Source organism: Maylandia zebra, linkage group LG14, assembly GCF_041146795.1.
Source record: "Maylandia zebra isolate NMK-2024a linkage group LG14, Mzebra_GT3a, whole genome shotgun sequence".
In the NCBI taxonomy this organism is placed as follows: Eukaryota; Metazoa; Chordata; class Actinopteri; order Cichliformes; family Cichlidae; genus Maylandia; species Maylandia zebra.
Window position 1 is genome coordinate 32,289,948 of NC_135180.1, and position 26,018 is coordinate 32,315,965.

A 26,018-nucleotide genomic window follows, 5' to 3' on the forward strand; every position below is an offset into this window, starting at 1 on the left:
TATGTACAACAGAGTCAACAGGCTGTACGAGGAGCAGACGGAACGTCTATAGGACTGGACAAAAACAAACCAGCGGGTCAACACACTGTGACCACGTACTCGACTTTACTTGAAAGACGTTTTAGAATCATTCTTTTAATCAGCTGATTTTTTTTTACATTTATTTTTAATTTTTTATCGACTTGGGATGTAACTTTCAGTGTTGTTTCCTGCGCCCAAGCGGAGCTCTCTTTTCCCGGTCAGTTTTATCTTGCGTTCGCTCACGTCTCCGAGGCGAAGTTGCTGCTTTTGAGGAGCGACAGGTTCGTCACAATTACATGACATTGTAACACTTTTCTCACTCACCTTTCGACCATGGCGGAAGCGCCTCAGCAGCCACACCTGGTGGAAATCGACCCGGATTTTGAACCGCTGTCGCGGCCCCGGTCGTGCACTTGGCCATTGCCCCGGCCGGAGTTTATCAACCCGGGCGACTCCAACACCTCTTCACCAGTCCCATCTGTCAAGCAGGAACCCGCCAACAACACAGAGTTCATCAACAACCTGAGCTTGCTGGAGGAGACCGAGGACTTCACAGAGCAGAAACCCATCATCCTGTGCACTGATTTCCAGTGTCAGGAGAACTGCGTCCACCAGCAAGCTCCACAGCAGCAGCAGCAACATCAGCAGCATCCGCAGCAGCAGCAGCACCCGAACCCGCAACTCCCGCATCAGCAGCAGCAGCAGGTGCCTCTGCTCTCCACCCCGGTCGGCTCGTCGTCCTCAGCGGCCGCGGCCGCCGCTGCTGCCGCTGCCCAGAGGAAGAGCAGCTCCTCCCGGCGAAACGCATGGGGGAATATGTCATATGCAGACCTCATAACCAAAGCTATCGAAAGTTCTCCCGAGAACCGACTAACTCTCTCTCAGATTTATGACTGGATGGTGAAGAGTGTGCCTTATTTCAAGGACAAAGGAGACAGCAACAGCTCTGCAGGATGGAAGGTAACTACTTGTTTTCTTATTCTTAACTGTGTGTGTGTGTGTGTGTGCGTGCGGGTGTGTCCGATAAAGCACTTGCTTGTGGTACTTCTTGTATAAAAGGAAAAATAAAAATGTTATTCAGTGGGGAGTTTTGGTGTGTCTGTGGGTACTTAACAGTGGGTTCACAGGGGCTTCATTGTGCTTTATGCTATGTTTTTATCTCCTGTGGTATCACTGTAATACCCCTCCAGGGATTTCTGGCTTGTCTGTGGTGTTCAATAGTCGGTTTATTGTGACTGTATAATGCATTTGGTCAGGGTTGTTTATTTTTATCATCCATCATCATTTCGAGAGTTATCATCATCTGCAGAGACTTGTGCTAATACATGATTTGCTCCCTATGCATACTTTTCCCCGGGATTGACAAAAAGCGTGCACAAAGAGTTGCGTAGCTGCTATGTGTTAGTCCCATTCATGCTCACATGTCCTCTTCCATTGTTATCCATCCACTTAACGACCGTTTATGTCACCATAACTTTAGGCAGTAATCTGACTTGATGATTTATATGAATATCCTAACTAAACTGAATGTTTCTTGTCCCCAAATTAATGCTTCCCTCAGAAAATGTTTTGAGTTGTGACTTAAAATCATTTAGAAAGATCTACTCTTTCAGTTTTCTTTTTTTTTAAGGCTAAATCACAGTTTTCCATAACAGAGTGTGTGAGCACTGAATGAAGCTTTATTTATACATCTGTGTTGTAAGGAGATACCAGCATTCATGTGTCCTAGGAACTGTCCCAAACATTACGCAAGAGGGGACTTAAAATTTCTGATGTGGTGTGACAGGCCCTCCCACTGAACACTAGTGAAGGGCGTAAACCTCTCTTTGGAGACACATAGTTTCATTGGTGTCTGACAATAAATTAATGACAGTCTACTCTCACAGCAGGAAATCATATTGCGCCTGTAGCCACACAGTGGCCTCTGTTGTAGTGTTGTAGGCTGTCTGGGCTGCCGATGAAATTTAAAGCTTTTGTTTTTTTGTGTTCCCGTGTCAGCAGGATCCCATGTTTGAGTCATGTGCTGAGAGATGACACATTCAGATCAGTCACAAAGGCTAAAGAGAATTTCTTTTTTTTCCTTTGGTTTGCACTGAATCGGACTTGTAGACAGATATTTTTCCCTAATTAATCATTCACACGCGACCTGCATACTTTTGCCAAAAACTACCACAATAAACTGCCTTCCGCGTATTCATCCATTAATCTGACTTTAGTGTTTGCAGAAAGGACACAAACTCATGTTAGGCTGTCAAGTGTAGTCCTGTGAAGACAAATTAAATGAGAGTGGAAAAACCCCTCCAGTGTAGTGAAATATCCCCCAGTAAACAAAGCAGGCACTGGACAGATGTGTTGCTAGGGTGGTGATATTGTCCCAGAAGCCATTTTTCCCCTTCACTTCTTCTTTGTATGCCTTCATACTCTAAAAGGTTCCAGCTTTGTGCTGCTCTCTGGCTTTGTTGTGATTTGTAGGCAAGGTGCTTTTAACATAAAATGTGTGTTTTTTATCGGTGAGACAACAAATGAAACTTTTGAGTGCAATGTGTCGGTGTGTTTGTGAAAGAGGTTGCTTGTTGATTTCCTCCGTATTTACCATGCTTTTAAGCATGTTTTCCCAATGAGCAAGGGATGCTAGTCATCCTTAATACTCTGTAGTTTGTTTGTAAAACAAAAATCCAAATGCTGCATTTTTATGGAAATTAAAAGAAATAATCAAGTCAAGAATCTGTAGGCAGTGTGTGGTAAGCTGAAACCTCGAAGCAGAAACACCCACATGGTGTTAGTCATGTTAAGTCTCAGGTTGCAAATTATCAATAAACGCACACATAACCATTTACTTGGTTATGTGTGCGTCATCATTAGTACTAGTACTCCAGTGACCATAAAACACACCCTTTTTCTTAGAGCAAAGCACTGTATTGTAATGTCTTTAAGAAGTTGCGTAGCAGAGACTGGATATGACAAGTGACTGACTGCAGCAGAGTTGCAGTGACACAGTCTTAATACGTCCTTGTGACTTCATTAATAAAACTAAACCAAAAAAAATCAACGTTCTCACTTTTATTGCTTCCATTTAGCGTGTGACATTTTTGCGTGTGACTGGCGGCTCAGCCACCGCTTGGGCTCACGGCTTATCCTGCCATGGTGGGGGTGTAAACTGAGTAATACTGTGGGAAAGCAAAGTGCCATTCATGGCTGCGAGGGGAGTTATTCATAAAGCTCTCCTCTCACTTCCACACAGGGGGGCCATCACACATTGTCTCTCCAAAGCAACCACACTCATGAGGTGGGATAGAGAGAAAGTATCTGTGCCAAAGACGATGATGTTTAAATATAGCGTTTGAGAGTCATGCGTTTTGGGGGGGTTTTTGTTTATTTTTTTAATTTTATTTTTACATAGAATCATCTTTTAATCCACTTAATCGGTATTTATTGTCACTGTTTCCTTTTAAAATGTGCAAAATGTCTTTTTTCTGAGACCAGGCTTTGTGATCTTCAGTCCTGCTATGTATTATCTGCCAATGGGTGAAATGACCTGTTGGAAGTATGAAAATATGTAAATTGTGTGGCAGATGTCATTCCAGAAGGACTGTAGACATACAAACAAAAGCGCTCAAGCTAAATATTGGACTGTAGTTAATCAGAGAACAACTTTGCAGCTGAAACTGTGCCTAGTCTTTAAACAACTGATTCATCACAGGGCAAACCAAATCTGCCCATTGGTTTTAACGAATAATAAATAACCATAAAAAGCTTGAGTCAACCAGCGCACCTGTCTATAATTACGAGTTTTGACAATAGAGCTATATCAGCACAAAAGCTATTAGGGAATAGCTCTAATCGGCCTCGTGTCAGTGGTGCTAAATTGCATTTTTTCTTTTCTGACTACACGAGAGACCAAACACTGATGTTCTCATATGTTAACACTTAAGTGTTAAGCACGAAAGTTTGCATAAAATCTTGAGGCAGAGCTTTTAAGATACTGCTTTGGGTAATATGCCTCATTAGTCGTTGAGCTGCGAGATGCAAGCTATTTGCAAAGTCTCCACACAACTTGTGGCCATTCATTTGAACAAAACGTGGCCATAATTTGGTGCTGAGTTACATTTGTTAACATTTGTAAAGTAGACGTGGCCATCTCGATTAAGTTAGAGTTAGGTGTGTTCAGACCATTCTGTTTCTCTCAGGTAGTCTGTTCCTGTTCCTCCCCCTACCAAAAAGACTAGATTAATCCTGAATGGCTATTGATGTAGCACTTGTATCCTTGGAGAATGACACCAGCAATTGTCGAAACAATGAGAGGCTATATTGGATGAGAGCATATCGATCAACCGGTCAGTCTGATGACTACAGCGCTGCCAAATAACTTTTGATTTTTATCCTTTGAGGTTTCATGATAATATTAAAACACTCAGAATAAGAACATATTCTGCGGCTTGTGGGTTGAAACACTGGTTGACTAAGTCGTGGACTAAGCTTTTTCATGGCCTCTGACGTAGATAGATCTCAACAACAAAAGCAAAACCCGAGTTCTTTGTTTCTAGGAAGCGTTGACTGCTCAACGCCTTAAAATATTAGTTGTAATTTACCTTTGGATCAGTGTCTCAGAACCTGTTAAAGATTATTCCTCAATGTTGCTGATCTTTCAGGTAACGTGGCTCCCCTAAAGTGAACTGGTTGAAGCACGTCTCTATGATTAGAGCTATCTACTCTTAATTGTTTGACGCTGAGCTTGATTCTCAGCGCTGCTGATCCTACACAGTTGGTCGTGTCTGAACTGAGTCATGACAGCCTCCACACTTCTCAGGCCGTCTGTGACAGTGTGAATTTTGAGGACAGTTGTGCCAGGTGGGACCAGCTTGGAGAAGCTCTCAGAGTGGACTGGACATTGGCCCTGGCACAGGATGCCATCCAACAGGAAGACGAACAGATGGCACAAATGATGCATCACCAAACCTCTCTGCAGAACTGCTTATTTTTTTTCCTAATATGTCCAGTTCTCCAACAGACTGCCTAACTTAAAAAAAATCATGCTCCTTAAGTCACTATAAGCATAACAATCAGGATTTCATATTGCTGCACGCACACAAACATATGCATGCATTAGGTGGGCAATATTATAAACATTATGTATGCAGACACTTGCATATATGCCAAAAGTCTGTTCTTTTGTGTATTTCTCTACTATAAGTACGTCACTACAGCATAAATATTTGCTTTTCACTGATGGAGCTGGATGGCTCAGCTACACTTTGATGTCAGTTACCAGATCAGTTTGGCCATGGGTGTTCTCTGTGCTCGATGCTCTCTTGACCTGAAATTCCTCAGCCTACGCTGGTAAACACTCCCACGGGTCTCAAAGCAAACTGTGCCGAAGCAGACAAACACGTAGGTCCGAGCAGATTGTACAGCGAGCGACACGAGGGTCATTACCATGTAAATGCACCTGTTGACTCCAATCCCTCTTACCGTCTTAGTCTTACAGTAAACAAGGTTAGCACCACATAGGTTGTGTAGTAGTTAAGTAATCAAGGGTCATGGATCCCATGTACCTGTTTAGAGTAAAGAATAATGTAGATTGTGAAACTTCAAATAGCCCAGTTTGACAAAATAAACATTGTCACTTTTGCTTTTATGATCAGAGAAACTTATTCTGTCACAAAATGAACCTCAAAAATATCAAGACAAAAAAAGAAACCCTCCATAAACTCTCTGGAACACGTGGAATCATTAACAGTGACACCTGGTTCTCTATACTACTTTTAAATTGTTGACATAAACAACGGCAAAGGATTCAAGAATTCTCTTGGAAAGCTCTACTTCTAGTTATTATCTGATACCTTTGCAAACTTGTATTGGCTAATCTTTAAATTATTAGTTTAATCTCATAAGTAGAATACGTAAATGAAACATAATGCTGTTGAAAGCACCTGAACAGATCAAGTATATTATGGAGCCTTTCAGTTAAAATTACTTGAGCTTGAACTACAGTGTGATGTAGAATATATGAGATATAACGATATGAATGAAATCTGATATTATCTTGTGTTTCAGCAGTCATGATATGACTGTAGTAAAAACTGCTCTGCACTCAAATTGCTAGTGTGTGTGAGTGTGTTTTATTCCAGTATAATATGAGCTCCAGCTCATTGCTAAAAATGGTTTAACCCAAAGCTGGTTTCTTAAAAGAAACGGATTACTGGTCTGAGAAATGTCTTTTGGTTTGCAGTATGCAACGCCTTTAAGTTTAATTGATCAGTAATAGGATTTAGAGTCACATTGCACCCTTATTTAATGGTCTTAACTTTTGCAGATGATGCAGAGGTGAATCAGATTGCTGCTTGCTATCTAAAATGGATTTACCAGCAGTGTGGCTCAAAGAAAGGGAGAAGCTGAGAATTTAAGTATTCTAGCTGAGTGAGCAGAAAGCTGGTGGTGCTTTATCACCATTCACAGGCGGTTTGTTTCTCTGGGTCTGAATGTGTATTAGTAGGACAGATAGCTGGATAAAACAGCAGTCCTCCTGTGTTTGCTGGTTGGAAACAAACACACATGTACACACACACACACACACTTCTCACCCCCCTGAGGCAATCAGGGAGTCCAACCTTGGCATTGCCCCAAGACATGAGGGGCAGCTGTGTTTCTCAGGCATAGAGCTGAAGGAGCTCTCCTCACCCTCCTCCCCATTTCCTGACTGCGCCGCCTGCCTCTCCATTCCTGGTTTTCTGCCTCAGCACAAAGCGGGCCACACTTGGTGTTTTGAAGGGTTACTAACTTCCATCTCCCACCCCACTACCCGAGCCCTGCCATGGCAAACCCCCAAGGAGCTAACTGCTTACTGTCTTTAGGGGAAAATTAAGAAAAGGGAGAGAAAACACAGCAGAGGACCCAGAATGCTCTAAGTTCAGTCTGGGTGATACTTGTTAGGAGTTGCATAACAAGACATTTACTGGAATCAGGGAGCCGCAGGCCAAAGTCTGGTGCCACTGGTTAGTCAGCGGAACTGTGAGGCACTGTGTTAGAGATATGTGGGACGTTAGTCTACTGTGTGTGCGCACATAACCTGGGCCTCATAATTAAAGCCCTGCTGCTGGCAGATGCGCAGACATGATGGCAGACAGACAGGCTGACACAGGGAACATTCCAGCGCAGGCTTTTATATCTTTTTTTATTGTGGCGTGATACTCTGCCTTTCCTTTTCTCCCCAGCTGATTTTAATCCAGTATCCACTTACGACCGCCTCTCCCCTTCACTTTTTGTATCGCTTAGTGCTTTGAAGTTGTGAATCACCATAGCTGGCGCACCAGAGGTGTTAGAAAGTAGCTGTGAGTATTGATGATTGCTACCTGTTAGTCTTTAACCGTCTCTGCCTAGGACAGCAGTAATTATACCTGTTATCAGTTAACATATCAGTCATTTGACCCTTTAATTGCCCATTTTGTCAATTCAAATTGTCCTCCAAGATTCAAAGGTGACACTGGTGAAACCGAAGGCTGTTTAGAATATCTAATCCTGAAAAAGAATGACATTTATCACATTTCAAAGAGGCAGTAAATGTTTGTCCTTTTCGGTTGACGTAAGTAGATCCACTTGAGGTGGTTTTGGCTGTGCGTAGTATAGCAGCGTGATACACATGATGTGATGTAACTGTGCTCATCCTCTCAAACTTGATTGAGCAACAGTGTGAAACTAGTAGTTCCACACATTGTTTCACAATGCCATGTTTTCCTTCTGTCCTGCTCCATATTTGTTTTCTTCTGAGACCCGACATTAGCATTACCCTCTGTTGTCTTTTATTGTTAGTAAGAAACACTTTGTGATATTAAGGGGTCACCAGACTGAAATAACAAGCAATGTGGTGCAACGTTGCTGTCAAATGATTTTTGGATGTTTAAATCTACACGTGGAGCACGTGTGTTTTTATTTAGGAGTTAAGTAATTCTGTTTCTATCGCATCACATCCTTTTAACCTCACATGAGTATCAACAATTGATCCTACGTGGAGCTTCTCTCTGCATTCACGTCTGTCTGTCTCAGTCCAACAGCCTTTACAGTTTGCTGCTCTCTGTAAAGCAGAAAAAAAGCAACATTTTTAAGTGTTTGGGTTGGCAAGATGTTCCAGATGGTCTGGCAAAAACTATGCAGCCAGGAATGAGCCTATAATGAGAAATTTTACTGAAAAACTTGAGAAAAAATAATCCTTCCTCAATGCATTTTATGACAGTAAGTGCAACTTTTGAATGTGAATCTACACCTACACCGGTTGGAAATGATGTTTTTGTCCTCAGTTAGTGACGTAGCCAGGACCACAACTGGTAACTTATTGCTAAGTTACTTACAGAGCCTTTATCTCGCTGGAAAGGAAACTGGAAAACCCCATAAAGAGCCCCTTTCATTTCGTGATTTCAAACAAATCATGCCAAATGTGTACACGGCTGTTTCCACCGCCTCAGACACTGGCATGACAGAGCTCCGCAGCACTCCTGCCAGAGTTTTGTTTTGTCAGTTCTTTTTCTGGCTGAGGACCAGATCATTCAGGAGAGAGATCACTCAGTGATTGTAGTGTCCAGTAACTGTGAGTAAGTAGAAGTGATATACAAAAGATACCAGTAAATACTAGAGCTTCATTCAGCCTTACAGAGGAGTGGCGCCCACGCAGGTTGCTTTACGCTAGAGTTGAAAATATGAAGTTGACATCCAGTGTCGTTGTCAGGTAAACAGTCATTTAGGATGAGTCAGAATGTTTTGTTTTTAAGATTATGGGTTTGGTAGTAGCAAGACAAAACCACGTGATCTTTTTTTCCCTCTTCTTTTCACAACTTCTCACCAGTCAGGAAAATTGAAAAAAATCCTCTGTGGGGTTACCATTAAGACCTCAGCATTGTTTTATGGTGTGAGAAGAGGAACTGTGGTATGGATTAAAAAAAATTTCACCGTAGAAATAAGAAGTGAAAACCCACGGTGCTTCTTCACACTTGCAAATTTCGCATCCCGTCCGTTTCTCATAGCTTATATATGAGTGTGAACTAGCTACAGACACACAAGGAGTGAACAGAGCAACACTTTAATGGGAAGGCTCACTGCTGAGGGCCCCAAACCACAGGCATTACCCAGACCCACATTGTTGTGCAATTCCTGCCCTGAAGCGATTATGCACGGTGCCTGTCAGGCTGGACTGGTATTATCACACCATCACACATCCATTTTGGCTTTCTGTCACATACATGAACACTCGTTGGAACTGTACAGCTGGCTGACATGGGTGGAAATTAAAATCTACACTAAAATCAGAAGTGCTGTTATGACTGTACATCTGAAGGCAGGTTTCCCGCTTCTTTGTCATAGGAACATAGGTTATTTCAAGGCCAAAGAGCACAAACCTATAACTGAACTGCCTTTGGGAGTGTTCCCTTTAGATTTGCATTGGTGTTGCAACAGTGTTGCACTTTTGTCTGTTTTGTATAGAAAGGCCTTTGTCTGATCAAGTGCTTATGGGTGCAGTGGGTAGGGCAGTGGTTACTTGACCTTAACTGGAACTGGATTAAAACCTGAAATGTACCAATCAAACCCTACCAAAGAAGGATATCAGTTTGTCATTGTTGGCTTATGTGAGAGGTGCAAAATGCGTTTTCTCCTGTAACTGCCTGTATAAATAGCACGTCGTACGTCTGCTCAAAATAAACATCAGTGTTTTTTGCTTTTTTTTTGGTGGAGGTGAATATTGCTGTGCAGTCTGTGGGTAACATCGCTGCCTCCTAGTGCGGCTCAGCTTTCAGGGTTGCTGTGTTGGATTCTGGGAAATTTTGCCGTGTAAGTCGGGCCAATTTGATGTGTAATGACATGTCGACACATTCTGCTGTCAGTGATTCATTCATACTGTGGTTGATGTGATTGACAAGCAAGTTTTCATTGAAAAGAAAATGGTTTGTTTACAACACCGGCATTTGTTAGCAATTCAGAAGCGTTTTTGTTGTTTTAAAGAGGGAGCCATTGGGAAAATGGTGGGAAATGTTACGATGCTCTATGAATCAAAAGAGAGAATCCTTCCTTTGTCGTCTTTCACCATCGAGCTGCTTTTGTGATATTTTGCGCTGTACTAATATTGACGCTTTAATACTAATTGTTTGGCATACTTAGGCAGTTATTAATTTCCCCATCACTCTAAAAAGTCTGAATTGCACAATCTGCTTTGTGCAAACATTAGACTCTCAGAAAAAGTGATTAATGTATTGTTGCATAAACTTAAAGTAATAAAAGGCAGCAATGATATTATGTCAGCTGGCTGCCGTAACTATGGAAAAATAATGTTTTTTTCTAGAAACTCTTATCTCTGCTAACCTTTCTTTTTAAGAGGTGCAAACTTCAGCCTCAGACTGACAGGAAGTGGGTGGTTTGAAAGCACTACAAGGTATGCAACACGGATAGTGATGTCATCAGGAGAGGAAGCAACACTGAGAATGACGCCAGATTCAGTGGCTTCTTCCTCTTCCAGCGTTTCCTTCATTTTTCTCCTTTCTTCCGCACTGCTCAGTGCTTGGAAGTGAGTCAGTGTTATTGCTGATTATCCTTCAACACAAACTTTTTACATGTTCTTTTCAAATACTTAAATGTTGTGGTTTGTTGTGGTTTAGACTTAATATAATAATAGACACAGTATAAATGTTGACTTGCCCTGACCTGTACCGATGCCAGCTTTTTAATGATCGCCATGACTGAGTCCAGCCTAAGCTGACTTAATGTCATACTTGCCATCTCTCGCTGTACCTAACAGTGTGGGACACATCAGTCTAGTTTCACTTTATACCTCATGAGAAAACAGAGCCCTTCACAAACTCTCGTTCTTTAACTCTATCTGTGGTTACCTCTGCTGTCTTCACAATGCTTTTATATAGCATAAGAAGATGCTGATATTGAAAGTATACAGTGTGTGTCTTTTAGTGGTCTCTCTGGTTTAATTTTCAGAAAAGATGGAAATAACTTTTAAGATAACCATGAAAATATTTGGCTGCTTTGGTGTCTTCTTAAAGTTGCATTGTTACAGTTTTTGCATTCCTGCTCCATTTGCATACTGTATGTGTTTATATGTTTTTTTCATATGTGTCACTGTAATTTCCTTTTTAAAGTGAGTCCATTAAAACCCACTTTGTGACAAAAAGAATAACTGTTCCAGCGCATCTTTTAAGGTTTTTTTTAGCAATTTCCTTTCTCTGAAAACAGTCACTCGTGAATCACGCCAATTTTAGAACTAGAAAACAGGTAAGTGCATTACAGATGTACAGAGTCTGATTGATGTGCATATTGTTTTGTTTTGTTTTAGATTTTGTGTATAAAGCTAAAACAAGAAAAGCTATCAGGACCTGAGTTTTTCACCGTTAAACTGTGATCAGTTAAAAACATGTTAACGAACTGTAGTCAGCTATGTGTTCGGTACAGCAACTACATTTTCTCGACGATGGAAAGAGATCTAAGAAAAAGTTTAAAAGACTGCTACTGTGACTTTAGTTTCAGCCTAAGATGGTAGCAGTGATTTCCCACAGTAACAGTGCTGACATTATGCTCTCTTTTGCACTCTTGAAGTGTTAACCTCCAAGTGATGTCCTTTAATTTTGGTGACATTTTTAGTGCGTAACAGGAATCTCCCTGCTGCTTCAGAAGGTTACTTTTGAGAAGAGACAGTGTTCAGACAGTGTGGGCGGTCATTTTTTTTCTCAGATTTTCTGCTGATGTTTGAATTTTAGCAGATGTAGCTTCTTTTTTTTTTCTCCTTCCACATATTGCTAAATCTTCTGAGCGGAGACTCCAGTCCAATGTATTCGTATGCAGCCATTTTCTTAAAGACATCTTAGAAATGTATCAGTGCTTTACAGTCTGATTATGCACCACTAAGGAGACCTGTGGTAATGAGAAATCCTCTCAACTATGTCACTGACTTGAGATTTTCCACTGGAAGCCATAAAATAGCTTTGGGATATCCCTGTGTTTGCTAGTTTGAACTGGGGTAAGAAGCATATAAATATAACCCCCAAAACACTTCCCCCACCCCCTGTCAATCCAGTGGTGGGCCAGGCCCATGGAGGCAGGTCACCAAACAGGCACCCAGCAGTGGTCCACACACTGCATCTTTATCCATGCAGAGCAGGCAGCAGCCCAGCCCAGTAGTTGTGCCGATCAGAGGCAAAAAATATCCTCGCTCCACAGACACTGCTTTGTGCATTTACAGACTCGCATTGTGTTGCACATAGCAACACATGCACATATTTTAGCATGGTAAGCTTAGCCAGCACAACCTAGTCCCTGTCTATACACATGAGCAGCATGCTGCACAAGCCCGAGTCAAGAAATTAACGAGCACAAGAGAGAGCACAACATGTAAACAGAAAGCTGCCATTGCTCTTTTTGCTGCGTCATTATTTTCAAAGTGTCTTATGCCCATAAATGTCACCTAGACCCCCATCAAGTGTTGCTGCCAAGATTTATGTTGGATTTCTGCATCCTTTGAAATAATGGAATTGAGAATGCATGCTCGACTGTGCTCGTTCGATTGTTAGAGTATATAGTTTAAAGTTTGGTCACTCACTCAGATATTCCGCAAAGTTTTCTTTGGAGTAATTTGTCCAAATATGAGGCCTGTCCAAAGTAGAGGAAATGATAGATGATATGTTATTCTCTCACCAAGCTATGTGTGTTTGGCTCCTTAATGAGAGCAAATCCTAAGTGGGGAACTGCTTCTTAAATGTGCAGTAAGAGTTTTATCCACCATTGTGATCCTGTTGGAAAAGCCTACCTGGATAAGGCTCCACTCTTTCCTTTTTCCTCTTGTTTTGTGCAGTCAGACGGGAAAGTTGTGATTAGGAAGTTGTGGCTCTTGAACCCACTGTTTTCTCCAGCTGGTCCATTGCTTTTGTACCTACCAGGGTCTCATTTTGCGGTGTTTTGCATATAAACCAGAAGAATCAGTATCAGGACTGGCCAGCGCTTCCTGTGCGGATACAATGCAGCAGGAAGTTCACTAATAGCCACTCTGCCACTCATCTCACTCGCCACTTGTCTCACACTATCGGACGGTGATGAAAGATCCTCGAGTGTCAGTAGCTTTGCAGTTTCTGCCTCTATGCACAAAACCACTCACAGACTATTTATCATTTGTCTGCAGCGTCTGAGATCGATCAACCTTCAACTTAACCAATCACCATCCACTCGGGCTTCCAAGCTCTGTATATGTGCGTGTGTGTGTGTGTGTGTCTGGACGAAGGGGGGTGGTTGCATTAAGATTGCTCGCAAAGGATTGAGAAAAGGCGATCCTGCCAAAAGGCGTCAGTAAATACATTTGCAGACAGATTTTCTCCTGCGTGACTCGCGTTTTCTGCCTTTCCTTCTCCACTTTACGACATTCATATAAGTCAGCATCTGACAATGACCATTTTGAAGAGGTACTTTCCTGGAAGACATAGAGTGCTACTTGGACTCATAGAACTCTAAAGTGAATTTGAGGAGCTGCACACTGAGTGCTCTGTCTATTGGCCTTCTCACTCAGCTCTCTTTGCCAAATTGATTTATTGAAAGTTGACGTCAACGGGTGAGCAAGGGACTGTTCTTGCTGCAACATGAGTCTGCGATCAGCTGTGGCAAGTAGCATGCATGCATGATGTCCCTGGGGAGCAAGTGAAAAGGACAAGGGAGGAATAGAAGACTAGGAAGGGGGTAGGATGTTGGGAGAGGGCAAAAAAGAAGCTATTTCTAGCTAGAACCTTATCCTGGGGTCAATTTCCATTTTTAATCTGAGACTCGTTTTTTTTTTTTTTTTTAACTGAATTGTGGCAAGATGGATTTCCTTTTATATCGCTAGCAACAGTAACACGTTTGTGCTTTCCTTAGCTAGTTTGACCTAAGGTGTTGTGCCGTGCCACTTGCTGCTATGCAAAATAAATGGCAACAATCATTTCCTTTTCCTTAGAATATGTTTTCTTTTTTAAAAAGATGCTATAAATAATGAACCCAGTTCTAAGGCTTTACATTTCCTGTGCCCTGCTTTTTATTTCCACTGCCTTTTATAATCATCGCTTTATTGACTTTAGTAAATAGGTCAGTGATTATCACTGGTCAATTCAATATTGGTGCTGAAGATAACATATCAAACTGCAAATACATGAAGTCATCACGGTCTGGTCAGATTGCTCTGCAAATGTGGCAATGTGAGTTTGTATTGGTTTATTGTTGTATATGTGTGTAAGACAGAGACAAACAAATTCATTGTAAGTAGCTTGACAATTTGGGCAAAAATATTATCATATTTTTATCATCTTGATGTAAAGAATGGTCTTAATATGCATGTAATAGCTGGAATGAAACTCATTCACTGTGTTTGTTAGACCTTAAACGAGAAGACTTAAGAAGGAGCCTCCAAAATTTTAGGTTCAAGGAGTAATAGCTGACTTGGTTTAGAACTAAATCCTAAATGAATCCAATGGTGTAAACTATTCAGCACCTTAACAGAGCACCAAAACAACCACAAAGTATTACATACAACTAAATGTCTTGATAATATGCAAAGACATAGATAATGAGCTATGAGCCCAATTCTTAGGAGAGATGTGGCTGAAAAGGAAGACACAAGCATTCGATGCTGCTAAGTGGGTCATTTTGGGGACTGCAGGTTTTCTTTCTTGTACTCATGGGATGGTAACATCCCCCTTTGGAATGGTGGGAAAAATTATCTTGCGGCAGATATTGCTCTAGTGTTTATAGTTTTAGAAATCGAAACTATTTCCAGATGCTGCGAGACCACTCTTTACCACAGATACTGATGTCTGACTCTCCATTTTCACTTTGTTCCGTCTCCATGCTCTACTTTGACTGTGAGGATAAGGTTAAGCAACCCAAAACGAGCATTTATCGGTTTGATGATTGGCCCCTGCAGTGAAAAGTCTAGTCCTCCATTCACAGGCCTCCTGCTCAGCAAGGTGAGCTATAGCAACCCAGTTTTCAAACACTTAAAAGTATTTTTCAATGATAATGATCAAGATCACTTAATTGCATAATACTAGATGGAACAAAATATAACCTTAGTAATTTATTTTCTGATATTTTAACAGTTAAAAAAAAGTGATTATGAAGATGAAAAATCCTTGCATTGTTTGGAAATTTGTGACAATATTTGAGATACTTTTGGAAAAGCCTTTTGTAGGGAATGTGGCTTTTATATGCACATAAGGAAACACTGATCAGTTACAACTAGAGTAGAAATCTCCCCAGGTATTAGATGCCACCCCACCCATTCAAAGACAAAACCAAAACAAGAAAACCCAGAAACAAAACAAAAAAACAAAACAAATGAGTCAGACTCTGGACGAAAGAGTGCTAAGTGTGTCTGACACAGAGTGGAGAAAGTTATCGCAAGTATATATTTAGATGACTTCATCACAGCAAGCGAGAGTTCATTCGGTTTGTTGACCCATCACCTCACCTAGAGCTGTGTTCTCAACCCCATCCTGTTGTTAAGCGGGCAGACATGCTAAGCTGGTGTTAGGCTAATAGCTGGTTTACACATTTTCTGTCTTGACCATATTTCTCGCCCTTTGCCAGACTCAGCACAAGGCTCCAGACGTGACCCAGCTGCAGCTTTTAGGGCTACTTATCTTGGTGGTTTGAAATTGTGCGCATACTCTATAGGTTGTTGTCTCACGCACAGGTGCAGACATTACACATACAATAGGTAGTTACAGTGAAGAGCTCCTCTTAAGGCTGAAAATTGCGTAACAAAAGGTGAAAATGCACGGTAAGGACAGCACCGTTTCTCTAATGAGTTCAGTGGAAATAGTGCATGGAAACCACATTTTCACTTTCATGTGTTCCGTATCTCTGGTAAATGTGTGTGAAGCTATAGCTGCTGCGTGTGAGATCATAGATGCTGCACGCTTTCAGTCAGTGAGGTGGGAGCAATGTTGCACTTTATACGTGTAGCTATATGGCCTTTGCAGCTGAGGTTTCACTTGCGGGTTTACATTATTCAAAGCAGCACTGCATGTAGGTGGTGTTGCGCTCTTCTGGGGATTTTTTCATTAGACAAGTTGACATTTGAACGACTCGGAGAGCTTCCAGCACATTGGTCAATCGGAAACACCTGTGTGGCACAGTGTCTAGATTTTTGCAGGTATTTGGCTGCAGTTTGCAAGTAGAAGGAGAGGTAAGCAAGCAGGCTGAGAATAGGATAGGTAGGCAACAAAAGAGCAGAAATGGAAACAAGATAAAGAGGGGAGAGAATACTGGAAAAGAAGAGATGAAAGGAGTAGGAAAGAGCAGACAAGGCGAGAGGAAGAGGACATTGAGGACAGAAGCAAAGGGAGGGTGATGTACCGAACAGTGTGGCCTTTCAGTAGTGCTGCCAGAGAAGGCGTTTTTAAATCAGCACAGTTTGTTCTTTACTGATCCAAGCCCACTCTGTCACACAGCTCCTCTTTCTGCATTTCTCAACAGCCTACATTCAAAACACATTCTCCTGGACTCAAACCGCCCAGACAGCCACGCTGCAGCCTCTTGCCGAGTCGTGACGTATTCAGTCATGTAATTCAGTTTCAGCAGTCACACGACAACGTGAACTTTGCTTTCGTTTAATGACTGTGGTGTGACATCAGACATCAGGGATTATCGCCTGTTGTCAAACATAAACTCTTTTGGCAGCGGGTTTCGGGGAGGCGATTTTTGCGGTGTCCACTTGGCTCACGAATTCACATTCCATGCCTTTTTCTCTGCTTACTGACCGCCATGTTTCCTGTGAGACAGGAAGTCAGCTCTGCTTCCTGTCACAGTCCTCTTTCATGTGGTCACTTCCTTGTGTTTTGCCAGTACGGCTGTGCAGTGTTGACCGTGAATGGAGGTGGTGCTCCTCACGGCGAGCTCGGGAACAACGGAGAGAAGGCTACAGTGTGTGCGCGCATGTGTATTTCAGTCAACATTTATTATGATTACTCACTGCAAAGAAGATTTCCGCTCTTGTTAACTGTATATTAATTTCAAGCACATGTTAATGTGTTAGCATTGTAAGTGCAGATGGTGGGGTTTTTTGTGTGTGTGTGGCAAGAAACGGAATGTTCTGCTTTTGAAATGACAAAGTGTTATTGTCAAATTTTCATGCAACATAAGATAGGACCGTCCTCCAGCGACAGTAATCAAGAGTTCACTTCTGCGAAATTATGGGTTTTGTAACCTTGCTGAGGAATGTTGATTGTGATGGCTGCCTGGCTGGGAATCCTGCCTTTACTGTTTCCTAAGAGATACTAACAAGTTGGCTGTGATTACAATTGAACTTTGCACACAGTGATTAGCTGGAATGTTTAGATTCCTGTGTACTGCAGCCAGAGATAAACCAGTGTCGCATTCAGTCAGAGGACCCCACAGCCACCCCTCCCCTACACACACACATGGACACACACACCTAAAAAAAACGCATACTTTTAATTAAAAAGATATTAACAAGAAAGAAATAATACTTGCCTGGTCTTAAAGAAGAAAGGCTTCATAATTATGAGAGCAAAGGGATTTCCATTTGTACATCTGCATTTCTGTCTTAGTGGATCACTGTGTGCGTGTCTGTTTGTTCCCAATAGCGTGTGTTTAAAACCAATATATCACTGGTTGCAGCGGAGTGAGCTACAAAATCAAAACCATACTGTGCTGCTGTTTGTCCTACTGCCATTCCACTAAAAACATGAGCTGGCACTCTCTCGCACACACACTCGCGCACACACACAAACACAGTGTGAGACGAGGCTTTTCCACTGGCCCCACCAGACGCACTCAGCCACACTCCCCACACGGCACACCAAGTTCTGCCGAGTTCTGGCATTTCCCATCAGAGCAGCTTTTATGACCCTTTGCTGGTACTCCCTGCCTTGCATTAATATTTTTAAACTGGGTTTTAAAATGTTTTGGATTATTACACCCCGCGTTCTAACCGTGACATTTGACAAAGCAGAAACCTGGGTCACTAAAGTAAGAGACTTTAGCTGTGACTTTCTACTTTCTGTCACCGGGATGATATAGGGCTGCAACAGGACATCCCGGCGTCGATGCACACATTGCGTTCATTCCTTGTCCCAGCAGAGCTGAAATCAGCAGCACTCGTCGCAGTCATGGGAAAGAGAGGCTCATGACCAGACATTACTCCTTGAGTTTTGTCATAGCTACCGATGTGCAGGAGGGGGAGGAGGGGGAGAAAAGCATTTACTTGGAGAATCACGGAAGGGCTGTCACGTACCTCAGATCGTGCAAACTAAACCACAACTATTGGCTGAAGCAGTTGGGTCATTTGATTCAGAGGTAATTACATTTATTGTGAAGCACCAGTGTTCATGCAGGCCCTCATGTGCCCTACAGGCTCAAGTCCTCCAGTGAGGAGGGGAAAGAGGGAAAAGTACGACACGGAACAGAAGATGTTGAAGGAAAATAAAGGACAGGGAAATAAAATATGGCGTGTTTTTTCTGAAGTTATCTGTTTTCCAATTAACATATCCAGCAACATTTATGTTATTTAAAAAAGAATCACTTCATAATGAAGCGAGTCCAGCTGTGATGGGGGAATCATACTTGTCCTGCGACTAATGTATTTTATGGCTCTAACGGTTTGAGAAAATAATCAAATTATGACTTTGCAATTTCATGAGGATGAACTCAGTCTGGGCTTCAGAGGTTGACCCATATTACCATCTCAGCGTTTGATCATTCTTTTTGTTTCAGTCTTGCAAGCATCTCAGCTTTCGCCAAAATGACCAAAAACCTTTAGTCTTTGAACCTTTTAACAACAGATAAAGACTATTGTGTGTTTCCTGCACTGTCTAAATATACATGAAAATTGGTCAAATTAGCCGGCTGACACTTGAAAAAGTGTCACATGCTTACACTTATCATTTTTACATGTGACTATGCTCAATTGCAATCCAATAGGTGATGCTGAGGCTGTAGAAAGCAAAGGACAGGTACCACTGAAACAATAGTAAGCAGGTACTACATGCTGCTTTGCAACAGGGATCATTGATAGTGATAGTCTGCTGAAAGAAACCAGTAATAGTGGCAAAGCAGAGGAAAATGCATGAAATGATAAACCTAAAATAAGCAACTGTGTAGATTGACAATGAGAAGACTGAAATACTGCAAATCCTCTAGACTGTATTAATATTTAGTCCTGCAGTCATCACCCCAGAGATCTTTAATAACTGGAATACTTTTAAAATATTAGCCAGAACTTAATTTAGACCCCGAGTTCCTCCAAGGGTTACCAGTCAGATCTGTAGTGCACTTTAATTACAGAAAAGCAACAATATGAGTCGTTTGTTTGTTTGTTTGTTTCATATCATTGTAAACTAAATGCTATGAAATCACATGTGCACTTTTTCAGTATTTCTCCAACAGATAAATTTCAATGCTGAGAAAGTCCTGTATCTCTTATTTTAAAGAAATAAAAATCACTAGCAATAAAAACTGTGTAATAGATTATACTGGTTGTAGATTTTAGTGTCCAGACTCCAAAGGGATGGTAGAAATGAGGAGAAGCGGAGGTGAAGGCAGAGCAGAGGGCAGACTGTGAACCAGATGTGAAGCGGTGACTCACAGCAGGAACAGCCTTGATGACGTTAGACACCATGCATGCTAAGCTGTGTGTGTGTGTGCCGGGAGTTTTAGCTTTTCTTCCAAAACAACAAGCTTTACGCATGCACAGTAATGTCTGGACAAGGCTCATTACTTCATGTTAAGACCTGGACAGAAAATGATGCAGAGCCTAGAGACTATAAATTATCATCTGAGGTTAAATGGTCACTTCAGTGACAGCTTAGGCTGATGTAGAGTTTTAAAATCATTACGGGCTGAACAGCAAATTAACTCTGTGATGTTGAAGAGCCAAGCGTCCCAGTGCACTTCCAACTTCCAATAAAGCAGGGGCGACGTGCTGTCTTACTCTCTGCGCTGTGCTTAGCAGACATTTGTTCAATATTCTCGCTCTTTTGTTTGCTCTGTTTTAACAACGCTTCACTAGCTTCCTGCACAAAAATTAGTTTTTCCACTGGTGGTGTCACTAAGCAACGTTAGAGCGCAGCATAAGTGTGTCTGTAAGGAGGAAAGATTAGTCTATTTCCTCCCTTTGATTTTGAACTGGTTTAAACAAGACACATAGTTAGGAGGAATGTGGTATAATAGCGTTTTACAATAGGCCCTTCTGTTTTTGTGAGGGAAAGCCCGCACCTACAGTGAATTTGGAGAAAAGAGTGTCTGCAGTTTAATCCCCGCTCTGTTTAGGATATTGCTCATGGAGTAAACTTACTGACATCTATTGTCTGTTTGCTTGTGCACATGTGTTTTTTGAATAGCGAGCGGCATTAGATTGTTGAGTGACATTAAAATCTCCGCTTTCTCCTTGTAAGTCGGCTGTAAAGGTGAGCGTGTTTTTACAAAGGACCACCTGTACAGATGGATTTGCACTTGTATGATGAATCAGATCTGAGGTGTTGTCGGAAAAGGGCATGCTTAAAACCCTCTGTTTGTCCGCTGCTCACCCAGCTTTTCTCTTTCTCCCTCTGCTCCAGAACTCCATTAGACACAACCTGTCCCTCCACAGCCGCTTTATTCGAGTGCAGAATGAGGGGACGGGCAAGAGCTCATGGTGGATGCTAAACCCGGAGGGCGGGAAGAGCGGCAAGTCCCCGCGACGCAGGGCAGCCTCCATGGACAACAACAGCAAGTTCACCAAGAGCAGAGGAAGAGCAGCAAAGAAAAAGGTAACTCATGCTTGCGAGGTCAGAAAGAATTCTTTATTGATTTACATACTGATTTTATTGATTTTTTTTCAATACTTGTTTACTCACTGTGTATGCAATGTGTACAGTACCTTGAGATAATGTGTTAATCTGCCATAGTTTAAATAAAGGTTAATTGAAGCTGATTAACATGAAAAATATGCTATTGATTGAAAAGTAAAGTCACATTCTTCATGTCTTTAACTTTGTTCTTATATTACAATATATGGACACTGACAGCTTAGTAATAGTCAGCCCTGTGTTCAATGGTTTCTGCCTCACTTACAAACTTAAACTGACGTCTCTGGCATGCATAATATTACTGGTTCACTGACAGTCTTCCTGTCTCCCCTCAGCTGTCCCTGCAGGGCGGCCCTGATGGAGGTGCAGACAGCCCAGGCTCCTACTCCAAGTGGCCTGGCAGCCCCAACTCCCACAGCAATGATGACTATGATGCATGGAACAGCTTCAGGCCTCGGACCAGCTCCAACGCCAGCACTCTTAGCGGTCGCCTCTCGCCCTTTGTGCCTGAGGATGACCTTGGAGAGGCAGACGTGCATATGGGCTACCCCGGAGCCCCCGGGGCCAAGATGACAGGCACGCTGCCCAGTCTCACAGAGATGACAGGCTCTCTGGGACACAGTTCTGAGAATGTCATGGAGAACCTCCTGGACAACCTGAACTTGCTCTCTCCAAATAACTCTCAGGTTGGAGGAGGGGCGACAACCCCTGGCTCCTCCCAGTCCTCCCCTTCTCCAATGATGCAGCCAAGCCCTGGGTACCCCTCTTACAGCTCGCCCAGCATGGCTTCCCAGTCTCAGCAGGAATACCACAAGTGTGTGTATGGCCAAGCAGGAATGAACAGCCTGTCATCTATGCCACTGCAGACACTGTCAGAGAATAAATCCAGCTTCGGGCCCAGTATGAGCCAGTACTGCAGCACCGCAGGGCTTCTGAAGGAACTGTTGACATCAGATACGGACCAGCACGGGGAGCTAATGCCATCAGTGGACACTGTTGTGTCTCAGTCCAGCGGAGGCTGTATGCTGCCACCATACAACAGCAGCCAGCATGCGGCCAAACTCATGGGAGGAGGAAGCAGTCATCCACATGGTCTCCCTCACACTCATCCCCACAATGTGCACAGCCCAGCCTCAGCCACATCATCGGCTATGAATGGCCGTTTGCTCATGACCTTGAACTACAGCGGGGGCGCCGCACGTTTACCGACAGCCAAAAGCCAGATGCAGATGCCTTATGACCTCTCTGCCCACCTCGGCGGGGGAGGCATGCCCGGCGGCTTCTGTCCTCTTAACACCAACAGATACGGTCGACCGGGATTGTCAGCACCCTCGCATCAAGAAAAACTGCCCAGTGACCTGGATGATATGTCCATTGAGAAGTTTGAGTTTGACATGGAGACAGTCCTCCATGACACTCTAATGGACGGGGACTCATTGGACTTCAACTTTGAGCCAGTGGTGACCCAACAAGGTTTCCCACATGGGGTGAAGACCACCACGCATAGCTGGGTATCAGGTTAGAGACTGTGATTCACAAAAAAGTTCTTTCTACTTAAATTCCCGTTGCTGACATGGTCACAATCAGAACTGACATCGGACTAAAAATGTATCTGAAGATACATTCCTCATCTGGACATAACCTGCAGTCACTGTTCCACCATCATTTCTGTTTCAAAAAATACTTCTCAAATCACTGCAGCAGACTTGACCGGTCCTGATCTGCTGAGGACAAATGACCACCAGAGTTCTTGAAGGTGACGTCAGGATTATTTTCTGAAATAAGTCAGTGCAAACTAAGTGCCAAACGTTTTGCCTTAACATATGAGCCAAACTGAAACACACGTCTCTGGTTTACTATACAGTAGTTGTAATCTTTGCAGACAATACTGCCAACTACAGTACCATCTCATCATGGTCATCTGCAGAAGCAGCAGCAGAGCAGTCTGTTTAAGAAGTTAAACTCACACCAAGCTGTTTACTGTGTCACATCAATCAAGATTTTTGTAATGGTGATCGATTACTGCTGCGGAGAAATCAAAGAAGGTAATCTGGCGAATGGGTTATGTTGACAGACATGATTTAAAACAAGAAAAAAAGAGAGAGATCTTTCTCAACGGATCCTTGAGTGATGTTACATAAAAACTTACTTCTTGAATGTAGATATTGTAATCATACAGTTTGTGAAATCATTTCTTGTCATGTATTTTTCACAATTGTAAATAGTGTTTACAGAATGGAAGCAAAAATCGAGGCAGCAGAAATGAGCCCCACAGAGAAAACTGGATCAGACTCTTTTCAACCGTGCTAAGTGGACAGATCTGCGCTTGAGATCAATCGGGCTGTAAAATGAAAACACGCGTTTTGATTTCTTGTAAATACATTAAGAATGTCTATTAAAAATGATGCAGTTAGATGTTTACTAGATTCAGCATAAATTATTTGTGGTTAATAGAGATTTATGCTGGTGCATAACCTGCACTCAGACATGAGAATTGTTCTGGGTCATTCGTCACTCTGAACCTTAATACCACAGGGGCCTATTTATTGTGCCTAACAAAGTAAATTTAGACTGCAGGCTTGAAGGGTTTTATATTGTAAATGTCTACGGTCCATACGATACTCAAATCCAGCAGTCTTGAAGAACGGTGAACTCTTTCTTGTCAGTTTCCTACTTTGACTTTTCTTTAGAAGTCGGGAAGAAATAAGTGACTGTAAATTGTTATTGTTATGGTTTCCTGAACACTTTTCGGCGCTGTGAATGTTACGAGGTCAAGACGGTTTGGATAAAAGATATTCTCAGCGCTACTGTTGTTTTCACACCAAGGCTGCATAACACCTGCAGAAGATGCCGCCAGTAACCAGCCTGTGCCCTGCTCAGTTTCACAACTTTTTTGTATTTTCTTCTGTGTCTTAAAAGGTTACTGTGACTGATTTAGATAGCACAGCGTCCAAAAGAGCCCTCTCATGCTGTCAGTAGGAACAGCCTTACTGCTTTCACTGCCCCTCCTACCTCTACATATCATCGTGTCCTTCTAAACATTTGATATTATGGTATCACGTGACTTGATAGCGCAAATTATCATTTCCGTAACAGGTCTGTTTTAAATTATTGTTCCTTTTCCAAGCAAACTGCCACTAAGTGTTACGTGTCTGATTCTTTATCTCAGCTTGTATATTTGCATTTTCAAACGGTCGTTTCCCAGTCGTTGCTGTTCTAGCGACAAACTTTTCAGCCCGTCGTTGACTTTTATTAAGCAGAATCAAAAGTAATACTCAAGATTATATCTGTAAACATAATTGGTTCTCATAAAATTGACTGGTTAGGTGGCAGAGAGACAAAGGCAAAAACTGAAAGTCACCTATTTACATTAGTCTTGATGTTATGATGGAGAAACCGCACACAGCAGCAGGCGATCCTGTGTCGCTAATGAATTTACCTTCAGCCACAAGTGAAGGTTCTTGAATTAGTTTAAAGTTTTCTCTGGTTGAAATGAAAACCTGCAAACTCCAAACCAGCAAATGATCCGACTCCAGTGACGTAGATTTTTTTCTTTTCTTTTTTGAAGCCAGGGAGTAAGCAAGTTTATGTAGAGTCAAATTAAATGCTTAACATTTCAAAAGGCAGAGGAGCCAATATAGAAGCTGCTTTTGGGCTTTATTGCCAGGTGTTGCCTTTTCTTATCCAAACATGCCATAATGTACTATAGCCAAATTTGCCTTTGAAGTCAAAGTGATATATTTAGCATTTTTATCATGTTATATGTTCAGAACTATATATATATATATAAACATATATATATTTGTGCCGGTCACTCAAGTCAGGATAAACTGTAATGAATCCACATAGGTTCACTCTAAAAGTTAAAGAGTTGTACTAAGTAAATTATATCTTTACATTTTTAAATGATTTAATCTATGCATTGTATTCTTTAATTTTATGTTGCTATTGTTCTATTTTCCTTTTCTTTGAACTTTTAACAGAGATATTTTATTGTAACATAGTGCTGTGAGATGTTATGGTGTTGTCAAGACTCTATGTTTCAGATAGTCTATGGGGAAAAAAATGAAGTTTATTTAGAAAATAGAAAATGCAGTGATTGATATGCTAAGCTTTTGTAAACTGACAATGTTGTTTTTATTGTATTCAGCTACAGTTTTTAGAAAATGGCATCAAAAAGCAAATTAATGAAAAAAAAATGTCAAAGATTTATCGCATTTTTAAAATGAAACACACAATATTTATTCATTAGAGAAGTCCTGCTCAAAATGCAGATCCTGGACCAATTCAGATATTGCACTTTCACTTGTATATTTAATAACTAAGGGCTCCTCGTAACAAGAGGAAGAGTTCCTATTACATATTTTAAATGAAAATCTGTTACATTTACCTTGAGCAGGTATACAGGAATAAATTGGAATTGTGCTGTGTGATATGCAATCAATACAAATATGTAACATGTTCAATATTAATGTATTAAAACCTAAATAAATGTACTTATGTGTAAAGGATGTGTCATATTTGTCATTCGTCAATATATATTCATATAAGAGAGTCTTCATGCAACTCTTTACAGTCCCACGAAAAACAACGTACACCCCAATATCCAGATGCTTTTAGACGCTTTACCGGTTTCTCAAATCACTGTGGGGGGATTTTGGACCACTCTTCTTCACAACATTACTTCAGTTCATTGAGGTTTGCAGGCATTTGTTTATGCCCAGCTCTCCTGAGAACTCGGTGCAGCGCTAAAGTCGGGTTGAGGTCTGACCCAATTTCGGCCAAGCTTTAGATGTCGGAGGGATGGCCTCACATTTGACTCAAGAATACTTAGACTATTTCATGGTCGACTCGATGACTGCACCATGCCTAGGTTCACTAGGGGGACCAAATCGTTACCCCATCCACTACTGTGCCTAAAATTTGTTTGTTCTGAAAACATGGTGCTGTGCATTATGGCCACACATCTCTGCTTTGGTTGTTCCATCGTTCCAAAAGTGTTGTGGTTTGTTCAGATGCAACGTTGCAAAGCTTTCTCCTTGTAACCCTTGCAAACAAGCCATACTTATTCAGGCATTTTCAAAACGTGGCGTCATGAACATTACCATGATGACTCAGCCTTACGGATGCTGAGATGTAGCTCTTAAGTATTTTGGAAATTCTTGGAGCATTACATTGTCTGATTGTAAA

General features: G+C 41.8%; 1 protein-coding gene across 1 annotated transcript; it reads left to right on the top strand.

The window, feature by feature from the left end:
- The first annotated feature begins 13 nt into the window (after positions 1–13).
- Positions 14–25,336, top strand: foxo1a (forkhead box O1 a). Its single transcript, XM_004560547.3, has 3 exons — positions 14–981; positions 20,598–20,789; positions 21,164–25,336. The coding sequence occupies exons 1-3, from the start codon at positions 355–357 to the stop codon at positions 22,349–22,351; spliced, it is 2,007 nt and encodes a 668-aa protein (XP_004560604.1). The 5' UTR covers positions 14–354; the 3' UTR covers positions 22,352–25,336.
- Positions 25,337–26,018: the final 682 nt, after the last annotated feature.